This window comes from Telmatherina bonti, assembly GCF_933228915.1.
Source record: "Telmatherina bonti genome assembly, chromosome: 1".
NCBI classification, from domain to species: domain Eukaryota; kingdom Metazoa; phylum Chordata; class Actinopteri; order Atheriniformes; family Telmatherinidae; genus Telmatherina; species Telmatherina bonti.
This window is the reverse complement of record NC_136619.1, coordinates 26,898,235-26,910,504: the sequence shown is the minus strand read 5'-3', so window position 1 is coordinate 26,910,504 and position 12,270 is coordinate 26,898,235. Positions and strand designations below refer to the sequence as shown.

At 39.4% G+C, this 12,270-nt stretch overlaps 1 protein-coding gene across 5 annotated transcripts in view; it reads left to right on the top strand.

Annotated features, from left to right (window-relative positions):
* The window catches only part of sox6 (SRY-box transcription factor 6), a 132,379-nt gene that overhangs the window by 35,440 nt on the left and 84,669 nt on the right, over positions 1-12,270 (top strand). For all 5 annotated transcript variants that reach the window (XM_079239548.1, XM_079239550.1, XM_079239547.1 and 2 more), the window contains one exon: positions 9,430-9,667. In XM_079239548.1, the coding sequence (XP_079095674.1) occupies positions 9,437-9,667 (231 nt within the window). In that variant the 5' untranslated portion in view covers positions 9,430-9,436. The remainder of the gene's footprint in view (positions 1-9,429; positions 9,668-12,270) is intronic.

The following is a 12,270-nucleotide window of genomic DNA, read 5'->3' as shown; positions in this document are numbered from 1 at the left end:
TGCTATTCAGCAGCTCCAAAAAAAGAAAAAAAAAAAGCAACAACAAAAACACATTTTTTGCCATTTCCACAAAAAGCTATCCATGCGGGATTTTTCAGCTTAAGCTTCACACACAATTGTGAATGCAGGGAAACAGGAAACCACGTCCCATATTTTTGTCTTGTGCTGTAGTGATGTACCATTTATAGCTGATTTGCCTTGCTGGGGGCTGTCCTGCTGACACCTGATAGATGGTTTATAGGCTGTCAGAGACAGTTCAACACTGTGCCCAGTACAGAAATATGCAAACAAATAGGTGGATAAAAAGCTGCTAGAAGCATTACATTTTGCAGGAAATGTAATGGAAGAACACAATCGGTGTTATGAACATGAGAAGGTATTCCAGTGGTCGGATATTTTGTTTCATGGTGCTAAGGTACTTTGGAGTACTTGGTCTTATGTATATTATTAGGTTAATGGGGTTGAACATGTTTACAGCAACTCTAACATTAAATGGAGATCAAGAATGTAGCTTAAACTTTGTTAAATGGTATTAAAAAGGACTTCAAAGAGCATATTAGGGGCTGACTGGTTGGTCAATGCATTAACACAAGATGCACAACTCTTTGCCTGTGCTTGTGTACAATGACAAATATGTTAGTGGTCCATCAAATGGAAAAAGTGAATTATTTACTGAAGTGGCTGATGAAATTTGACTGCCCTTTACTGTAAAGAGTGTGTTGCAAGTGCAGCGACCTTTGTCAAGTTCCATCTATTGTTTGCAGACTGGTTACACACTCAACAGCCTGTGAAAGGCACATCTGCTACCTTTAACTTGGTACAGAACAGATAGACAGGGTTGGCGGTTAGGTGTGTTTGTGTTTCTGTGCATGTGTGTGTGTGTAGTTGGGTCCTCAGCTACCCTGTCACACAGCTCAGCTAAAGTCCCTATCCTCTTATCAAATATTTGTCTGTCCTTCGCTCCTTATTTGCTGACCATTTTGCTTGCTATGTTTATTGAAATCTATTTGGGGCAAATTGATAATTTCCAATAGGTTTTTACATAGAATCTATGTAAAATTTCTGTGTGTCTGTGAGGAAACTACACTTTTTCTTTTTTGTTGTATTTAAGATTCAGGTTTAAACATATCTGACACATCAGTCAAGTTTGATATTAATGTGAAAAACAACAGCAAGAGTTTTTGTTTGATACTCCATGAATGCAGATCCATGGATAAGCTCCATATTACCACAAACACTAAATGAGAAATCCATTTTGTCAAATGTATTTTTAATTAATTTCCAGATTGAAATCCCGACAGTGGTCAAAGGTTATTAGAGACAAGGGTCCTCTTTGTGTGAATGAGGCCCAGAGTTGAAATGGAGGAGTAGTTTGAGATTACCAGATTATTTCCTACTAGCCCAGTGAGTGAGGCGAGGCGAGCTGCAGCTCTGCACCGTGCTGAGCTGGGACCGAGCATAATGAGTGCGGTGGCAGGGAACCACAACAGAGCCGGGGCAGAGACTGCCTGAGAACCAGAGGCCTGTGGCCCACAGCCAAACACACATACACACACAATTGCTGCTGCACACTTGTGGCTTTTTAAGAAAGTATTTTAGTTAATGATTTCATTTTGGGACCTGATATAATGCATGTGTTTTATCAGGAAGCCAGTGAAAGAATAAAAAACTACCAGAAAAAAGGGGATTGATAAACACAAGCTTCCCCTTGTAACCACAGAAACACTAACATACAGTAATATGGCATTTGTTGTGAATGCAGCACAAAAAAAAATTGCTTTGGCAATAGACTACTGTAGGTACAGCTGAACATTAGTGGGACGCACATCTTTGTTCTGTCCACAGAGAAAACACAGAGAGGAGTTGAAGTACAATATGAGCTTTCAGACTCATGGTGAGCAGCGGGCTGGTGAGACATTTTGTGTTTCAGTCGGCGTTTAATCCACTACAGTGCTTGCTTCCACAGCGTGGAAATACAGCACATTTTTCTGTTCAAGCATGTCTGTCAGCTCTCTGATTTTATTAGTGCAATGTTTCACATTCATTTACTCAGGTCTCCTCGGTGCCGCCCCATGAATGAAACCATTTTAGCATTGCTAAAAAAGCAGCTTGTACATGTCTTCTGTGAACCAAATTTCTGGGCAATTACCCAGATCAGTGGTTGGGGCTTCTGGTTTTGCTCTTCAGATCTCATTTTTTTGCCAATCTCTCTCTGTTTCTCTGTATCAGCTGTCAATCAGGCACTGTAACTTTTAACCACCTCCAAACAGAGCTGGGTGCCAGCCATTCATTTAGTCCTGCACTTTTGCTCAGCTTCTTCCCATCCAACCTGTCAGATTGACACACACTGTTGACCATGCTTTCTATTCAGGCCTGGCAAATTAATTGGTTTCAGTGGCTTAAATCAGCAATCAATGTCAGTTTCCCAACATAATAAGCCTTAATCATAAATCTTTGAGGTGTGGCTTTCCTGACCCCTATTCATCATGGCTCAGCTAGATGGTCTCATCTGGGTGGAGCAAATGAACTACCCCTGTTTTGATTTTCTAATTGACGTGTCACACGAAACATGGCAACTCTCTACCCGCCCTAACACTTCTGGACCTTCTTCTCACAGTCCTTAAAAATGCACAACGGCTCAAAGATAAAGGTCCAGTTTTTGAAAAGGGATGGGCTTTCCCTTATGTATGAGCTTTTAATGAGTAGTATTAATTGATAAGCAGACATTTATGGGGAAACTCAAAGAGCAAGGGATATGTCCAACTGTTGTACTCTCTATTCAACAGCTTAATGATGCAGGGGTTTAAAAAAAACTGCTTTACTTTTTATAGAAGTTATAAATGTCTTGATCGGGATTCATGAAGTGTTTTATATGCAGCAAGCAATGCCTTTCCTCCGGCCTTCAAAATTATTTAATCATTCACAAAGTTCTGGAGAATCTCACAGAATTTCTGTTATTGTGTTGACAAACACTTTTTCTTTCTTCTTTTCTTCCACCCTCTCCATTGAGATTTCTTTGTTCCACTCATCGTGCCTCTCTTCAGATTCCAAATGCATCCCCTCACTTGCGATCCAGCTCTTCTGCTTATTTCTCCAGAACCTGTGCTAGATATGACACTGGACTTGCTGAAGTGCATTCTCTTGTGTACAGAGGAACTTATCTTTATAAATGACAGAATGGACCTTGAATGGGGCTTTGTTTAACATTTTACAAAAAGGGGGCCCCATCTATATTTCATCTGTCACCAATGCTTTTCTTCCCTTCAACAAAGCTTGATTGTTCCCATGAAAATTTCAGGTTCCACGAACAGAAGATTTCTGTATTATTGTTTTTATGCCAAATTCCAGTCTGTTTTTCTTCTGCTGCTCACAAAGGCCTCTTAATTTAATGTCAGCTGTGAGGCAAGGCACAAAATCCACTTCTGCTCCTCAAACAGGGTTGTGCTGGTTGATGGTTTGATTTGTTATGAGATTTGTGCAAGCCCTAACAAATCTAGGCTCAGACAAAATAAAAATAAGTAAACAAGAAAATTGTTGCTAACAATGTCTTCTTGCGACTTTTACTGCCTTTCAGTGTATTTCTTCAGCATTGTTCTCTTCTCTTCACATACTTTTTCTCTACTTCATAGTTATTGCTGAGAGAAAGCTAGTAGTGAATTGTTTTGGACAGATATCCATCATTTTCAAGATTATATGCATAAGTAAACGTGTGCTATCCTGAGGAACTGAGAGGCCGATATGACATCAAGCTCTGAGCTTCTGTCCTGGGATTGGAAAAATGGCTAGTGGCATAAGGGAGACAGAGGAGGAGGAAGAGGAAGGATTCAGTCTGTGAGTGCTCATTGACCCTTCCAGATTAGACAGACAGGGACACTTAAGCACTCTCACACCTGCATCAGCCTTTGCCTTGTGTGGGGTGCAAGGACACCTAGCATGCTGTCATGGCAGCTGCGTAAGTGTTTAAAGTGAGATACAAGGCAGTTCTTCCACTAGCATATTATTGCAAATAATTTACCCCGCAAAGTAATTATCAATGCTCTGCTCAATATGTAAAGTGTGCACTTCAGGTGGCTTGCTTAATTTGCTCTAGATGGCTATCATCTGAGTGTGGATTTTGACTGTGGCAACTGTGGCAATTTCTAATGGAGATGGTATCAGGAGGGAATGTGAAGTGAGGATGAAGTGCCACCATAATTGAGTTGACTTTTTGCAGGGGAAGGTCAACAATAATGGAGGAACAATTTAAAGTAATTAATTTGGACAACTCTCCTATCTCTGCAAAGAAGCTGAAAAAAACCCTCTAATTTTTCAACAATTTTACAATATTTCATTATGTGTTAGTACTGATTAGTTTATATGTCAATGCCTCAAACTGAATGCTAAGCTTTAAATTGATCAAAATCTCTCAGCAGACAAATGTAAATGTGTGTATGCACACTAACAGTGTGGGTATTCAGCGCATATTATTGGTTGATCATCTATCCAATAACCTGGATGCTGCACAGCATGGCACAGTCACAATGGAGGGTGATGATTTAATTGTGCTAAACGGAGGATTCCGTGTCAATGCTCTTCCAGCTGGGAGCTGTCAGGTAGTAATACCTCATTATGGCAGGTGAAGAACCCAGAGGAACCCTACCATGACACCTGTTAGAACACGAGGAACCCCTGAAGGGAAACACATTTTTCCCCACTATCTCTCTCGCACATATGCGCGCACACACACACACTCACACACACACACACACTCACACACACTCTCTCACACACACACACACACACACACACACTGACTGAAGCTTTTCTACTCTTCTTTTATTTTAATAACTTTTAATAAGTACACATTAAGTTTGTAGTTTACAAGAACAGCGTTATAAATCAAATGCGGTTGTGTCTTCAGCAACTTTTCTTTTCATGTATATTTTGTGAAACATCAGTGGTGTCATTTGGAAAATCTTAAAATTTTTATTATAATTAAACATTTTTTCCAAAAAGATTTTCATGCTCTTTCAAAACCATTTATATATTTTTAAATAACATTTTGGGTAAATGTTATCACCTTCAGACTTGAATTTAATGCAACTGATCACTTGAATAATTGTTTCCAATCATTACACATTCAGCTTTGTAGTATTCATCCCTATTTTTCTTCTGTATAGGATCTGTATGATTGGTTTTACTTTTTCTTTCTTACAAAAAAGTTACTTTACCTGTTCAAGGCCACATTTTAAAAACTTTGTGAACACTGATTTTTAAAAAAGAAAGAAAGGGAAAAAAAAAAAAACCCTCTTCAGGTCTGTTTACCTGACTTAGTTCCTTTTCTGCCTGCAGACTGCTGGCACATACAGAATGTGAACTCTACTGAAGATCTATTTATTTAAATTAACACATCAGTGTGTTTTTAGTGTTAGAAAATGAGCTCTGCTGTGCGTGCAAAGTTTGCAAGAGTACACTGCTGCACATTAACAGTTAATACTTTCTGTCAGATTTTTTTTTCTTTTAAAGTAATCTTTAGTTTTAATAATTCATTTGTTTTTCTCTGCTTGGTCTGTTGATAACATGTGAATACCAGGGCTTGTGATCAAAACCTGAAGGTGCAACACATCAGCACTGAGCCAGACAAGTGGGTGGGATGGGGCGTTGGGGAAGACGGTGTAGAGTTACTTATCGCCATTGTCTATAAAAGGTAAACAGTGTGACAGAGAAGATAGAGTGAGTGAAAGATGGTCAGACCCTTTTATGATGAAAGAGGAAACAGGATAGCTGGGGACACATGGCCCAGCAGTCACAAGACCCCTGAGATGAGCAGGGCACAACACCCCTCTAATACTTACCAATTAAGCTGAAGTTGTTTTGCACGATGATGAAACATTATCTGAAGGAACAATTCATGACTCAAAGCATTCCAGGTCATATGAGCCCATGGCTGGAGAACTTAAGTCCTAATCCTTCAAATGTGCGCAATATTGTGAGCTATATATAGACCAGGTTGCTTTTTCTAACTGACCCTGCCTCATCTCTGCTTCAAGTCTTCTGAGTGACTTGGGCTTTGTCTTTAAGGAAAGACGGCAACAGCGCGTCATTCGCTTTATGATTACTTTTTGTTTTTTGTTATGATTATTTTTGTGCAGTAAAGTGCGATAAGAGTCAGATTGTCAATGATTTATGAGCTACTTTTTCAGTTCTTCATATTTTCAATCTTAAATATGTTAAACTTCAAGCCAAAACTGATTCAATTATTGATGTTAATAAGGTTATTTCAAGAATACACTGCAGATGTACAAACAGGGCTGTTTTGCTGATTTTATTTTCCAAGCAAGTAGGCCAACAGTGTAAACAGCGCTGTTCCATCATAAAATATGATCAAACACCACGAGCACTGGTCGTATAAATTCAGCTGAATTTCATTCTTTATTTCTATTAGCCTTTGTTGTGTCTGTGCAGATATGTTGCACACAGACCCACCTTTAGATATTAGAGCTGTGTGATTCCCACTCTAATTATGAGGAATAAAATACTTTACGGTTGCCCTCAGATATTTTCAGAGAATTATTGCCACACTTCCCCATTTCCCTTTCAATAATATGAGGTAGTATTGTGGAGGGCTTGTCAGGGGTGGGGGTGGGGTAAAAAGATTTCTCTGCACTCTTTAGCTGCCTGAGCACAGCCCTCCCAGTACTGCTAATAAATTATTAACTTCTGCTGACAAATACTGTTATGGAGCCTGCTGCAGATCTGTTGCATTCTTTAACAAGACTGCTGTAGACACATGTTACAGGAGGATGGAGTCTCCACTGCTCCCTCTCCTTTTTCCTCTCTGTCTATCCTTTTCTCTTGCTCACGCCTCAGCAGTTTGACTGATGGCTGGAGACCAAAGTAAAAGTGCCTGAGAGACTGAATATTTTAGTGGTAAAATAATACCACTTGATTTACTGTGTAATACAAAAGCAGTGCTTTGTTTCACCCTCACACTTCATTGAAGACGAGGTGCTTGTTGCGCTCCAGGCTCAAGCTTTTTGGCTGCATGAATAAAAAATATGTCAGAGTCTACAAGATCAGTCTGCTCCCACCACATGCACACACACTCTCTCTCTCACACACACACATGCACCCACACTACTCACTATTACATGCATGCTCTGAACTTTGCTCTGACTCTTGATTTTCAATTAACAGTACACAGTTTTGAGCTCATGTTCTATTTTATATAATTGCAGGAAACAATTTAATGGCTGATTAAAATTGAGGGCAAAGTCCTACTAAAAACACTGTAGAATACACCTACATACACAGGAGAGACAGACAGGTACACAGACAACCGGTCCAAATTCGGCACTGACTTCTACCTGACTGAGCAAATATGTTTCTACAGCTGCAGGTCCACAACCGATTAACCAGAGCTCCCATTGTCATAGTTGCCGTCGATAATACAGGCTGGTCAGTGATTATATACATGTGTGTGTAGGTAAGTGAAAGGCAGCGACATTTCAAGGTCCTGCACACAGATTGTTGGACTTGGGTATACCAGTGTTCATGTCTGAATAATAATGTTAGATTCGGCATTAATTTTCTCTAAGCTTCTCAGATCTTTTGGGGTGTAGTGCTTGTTTTAAGAGTTATTACATCGAAGAAAAACAAGTGAAAGCCTTTAATCTCCCTAGTATACCTACTATATTATAAATATCAAATAAATTAGAAAAAAAGATTTTGAGTTGTTCTCCAAATACAACTTCTTCTAAATCAAGTCTGCAGACCTTTCTGCTATTTATTCAGATATTATTCTGTCTGTAGTGAGTTTATATTTCATTCTCACTTCAGTTTGTTATATTTTTATTTTGTTTGTCTCTGAATGTGGCTCTTGAACAGCCATTTTTTTTAAAAACTTGCTTTAAGCATAGTCTTCCCTACATTACTGGGATATGATAACAAATCAATAGTGTGTGTGTGTATAGAGAGAAGTTAAACTTCCTTGGGTACGACCGCGAACCATTACACCCAAAGACCTTGTTAGTAAAATATCCTTTCTTGAATGGAACATATCTTTGCCTATCTCATGGTGCCTGGCTCTCAACAGAGTGTGCAAGGACACCGTCGTTGCACATTCTGTCTCAACCTTGAAATCCACCCACCCATCCACTCAACTCCACTCCACCCCCAACCCTACCAGCTAGCTGAGTGTGGAAATGACAGTGCTGTCACACTGACCCCTGTGGATAAAACAGGAGAATGGGGCAGATGGTGACCAGTGATGAAATGTATTACAAGAAGAACTCTGAGTGTTTTGTCACACATCTGCAAACCAATGACTTAACACCAGCAAGTTTTCTGTCTCCTCCTGCTCATTGCACATGTACAGAGAAACATACATACACTTATCCTTCAGAGAAGACCAAGCCCTCAGTATTCCCAGTCTGGTTTTAATGGTCAATATCCTCCAGTTGAGGAAAATAAACAGCAACAGCTCAGGGAAAAGTGGATTAGGAGTTAAATATGCTCCGGCTCCATCTCTGTACTTCACATCATAGGAAAGCCCTTTTTAATTTAACACCAAATGCATAATTAGATTTACTGGGACAGTGCCTAATTTCATTCATTGTAACACTCAGCATGGGTTGCAGACTCATTAATTGCGAGAAAAAAAAGTGGAATTGGTTGTATAAAGTGTGCACCAATAAGAGCTGTGTTGTCAAAGGCGAAGAAATGAAAGAAATTCGAATTAACATGAGTTTTCTTTGCACCTGATATGTCAAGTATACCCCTCACTGTAATATTCATGAAAGCATGTGACACATTCATGCATGTCATCTTCAGCTTTTGGTTTTTAAGTTGTTAAGAAGATCTGTTGGCCTGGGGGACCATTGTCACACCAAAATGTCAATAATCTCTTAATTTGATGTGTGGGAACAAAAGAAGATGAGGCTGGATTTTGTTTGAATCTGGTTGCTTCAGAGTGAAATTTACTTGCACAAGGAAAATTATTAAATAACGTAGACATCTGAAAGACAAAAACAAATTACCTTAAAATATATCAGTCATGTAGTGTGAAGATCAAAATAAATAATATAAGAATAGGAATTATAGCAGAGGAAAAACAACCTTGTTTGAAATCTCCTTGAACGATAAGTTAAAATACCAGGTTTTTAAACTTGATTTTGGATGTAATCCCAATCCTTGTCTGACCTGCTGCCTGGATTCCTGTTTGGGCAGAACCCAAGCAGGCACGGCTCCAGGCCTAAATAAAGTCATCCATCTGCATTAAAAAAAGAATTAGAGACCCCATGACCTATGGGCTAGAGCAGCAACAGGTGCCAGCGAGGTGGAACATGCCGCTCAAATTTGATCTGCTCAGGTGCAAACTTAAAGAAAAAAAACCAATTCATTATGTTGATGTCTTTTTCTGTACTCTGTTTTCTTTTTCTTGCTCAGCAGCAGAGTCATGTCTTCTAAGCAAGCCACATCTCCCTTTGCCTCGGTGGTTGATGGTGATGATGCCATGAGTCAGGAGCACTTGTCTTGGGAGAAAGAGGACAGTACAGAGGCCCTTGGCGCACCACAGCTACCCCTTCACAGTCTGCTCCATGGAAAGGGCCCTGATGAAATGCAGCCACTCAGCAGTGTACCATCAGAGAGTGACTGGGACAGCTTGGTGTCAGCACAGCAGCGCATGGTGAGAAATGCATCTTGTACATAACAAAAGGAAAAAAGAAACTTTATGGAAGCTAGTTTACTTGCAATACTTTAACATAGGCTCTTTGTCAGATAAAAATAACATTAGTAAGAAACTGATTTTAAGTCATTTAATGTTATTTAGCTTTAGTTTTGCTCATGTTAAAAGATCCACAATGAATGTTGTTGTACATGAGACTGAATAAAATTCAATATCTTCTCAGAAAAAACCCCCAAAACAAAACAAACAAACAAAAAATAAAATCCCAAAACATTCCCTTTGGAAGTAGCAGGCATTGTAATTACTTCTGAAGATTCAGGGAATTCTCATACCTTTTAATGATAAACTCTAAACTTTTCATTCCCATTGGTTGCCTTTGTGGATTGAATCTAAGTTGTTTTATAAATATAAATTCTTGTGACCTTAATATGCATGAAGTTTTAACAATCACAGCTGTTGTTCCTGGCTTACAAATGGGCTCAACAGATACCTTGTCCCCTCATACCAAGCTTTCCTAATGCAGCAAAACATTCAGGATTCTGGCGTTTTCAAACAAAACTTGTGCTGGACACTAGGTGATTATTAGGTCAAAGAAAGGATCTCGTGTTCTTCTGTCAGTGATGACACACTAAATTGTTCCCAGTCAGGTAAAAGGGGAACCTGCAGTTGTTTTATCTGCTTCCAGATTCTTGCTTTGAATTCTTGTTGCTGTTAAAGAAATGTCTTGATTTTGTTGCATGTATGTGATTCTTTCCTCATTGTGTCAAAGCTTCATATGCGACAGCATGACCCCAGATGTTTGATACTCTAAGTATGGAGCTGCTATGATGTGAGATGAGCGAAGAAGAGCACAGACTCTTGTGAGCCGTAGACATAGGAAGCAGGTGGTTGTCTATGACAGACGGGGCTGTGGTAAAGAGACCCTGTGGGCCCTGAAGAAGCTCTGCAGTTGGCCATGAAACCCCTTAACATAGCTTCACAACAAACACATGAACAAACAGAGGAATAACTTCTGCAACGGAGTAGATTGCCTTCATGTAATGCAGGAGAGATGATATGTCACTGAGGCTAATTAACAGGCCAAATATCCCTGTATGTTGTCAGGATTTCACTGATTAAAGGATAAATAAGCTAATATAACACATTGCTTTGTATTTGCCTTAACCTTAAACTTTGTCTCTATATAAAAAGATAATATTACTGAAAACAATATCCATTCATTACATTTTCTTTGTTTTTGACACATATACATTTTATATGGTTAAGAGAGTAATTGAGAATATCTTCAGCAAAGTTCTAAATGTTGCAGTGCAATTGTTTTGTTAACTGTAGGAGTCAACTCTTTAATTATTTAAAGCTTCTTTTTTTTTTTTAAGTTGCAAGGCTATAAAGCATAGAAATAACCTGAGAAGCAGTTTTAAAACCTTAAAACCTTAAAACCTCTTAGATCAGCAGACCAGTTGCTTTTAACTGTCCCAAAGACACGCTGTAAATCCAGAGGAGACAGAGCCTTTTCAGTTCTAGCTCCAAATATCTGGAACAGCCTCCCTCTGCAGGTTAGACAGGCTAACTCCCTCGCTGTTTTTAAAAGCCGTTTAAAAACACATTTTTATGTTTTGGCATTTTAGCAAAACTGAGTTGTCATCTGTGTCCTCGTATTTTATTTTTAACTGTTCTTTTTCATGTATCTCTTATTTCACCATTTTATTGTTTTACTTTTTCTTAAGCTGTTTTTGTTTACTTGCTGTTTCTGTACAGCACTTTGGTCAGCTGTATGTTGTTTTTAAAGTGCTTTATAAATAAATATGGTATGGTCACCTTAAAACTGACTAAATTGTAGTTTAACAATGTTAAGTGGGACAAAGGCTGTGCAAAAGGAGGGAAATGGAATAATGAGCAAAAGAGAGAAAGGGTTGTGTAGAGAGTTCCAAAGATAATGAGAAAATCAAAAGGGAAAAGCAAAAGGTAGAAAATATGAGTATTGCCTCTGCTTATTACCCTACTATTGCGGTGCCATGAGTGTGTGTGGGCTGTGCCCTGAACCCATGCCAACTGATTAACCAAGCACTGGTCCACTCCCCTCAAGCACTCTCAACTGTCTCTGCCATGATGCATAATCATCAGCACAAGGTCGGGAGATGCAGAGGAGGCTTGGGAGGTCGTGCCTTTCTGTCGGGTGGTACCAGACCACCCTACACTTCATGGCAAGTCTGCTTTGAGCTCAACATGCCACAAAGGGATGAGATACCGGCACTGTCAACATTCCTGCCCAGATTACAACATTTCTGACTTTTTATTTCGAACTGCCAGTGATTCCAGATATGGTTGTATCATTTAACCGTTCTGTAATACCTTCCGTTATCACACTTTTCCATAGTAGGTGTGCAGCATGTATTGGCCGCAATCATATGTCATGTTTATTCTCTCTACAGTGTGTGCCAAAGTTTATATCAGTGATAACTGTAAAGGCTGCGACTCCAGCCTGCTTAGCTACCTTCGGGTTTTTCAGACTCCACAAACCATAATTAACACCAACTTTTGTCAGGCACAAGCCTTACCCACTGACTGTGTGCCGTACACTCCCATGTTCGAAGTTGTCTCCT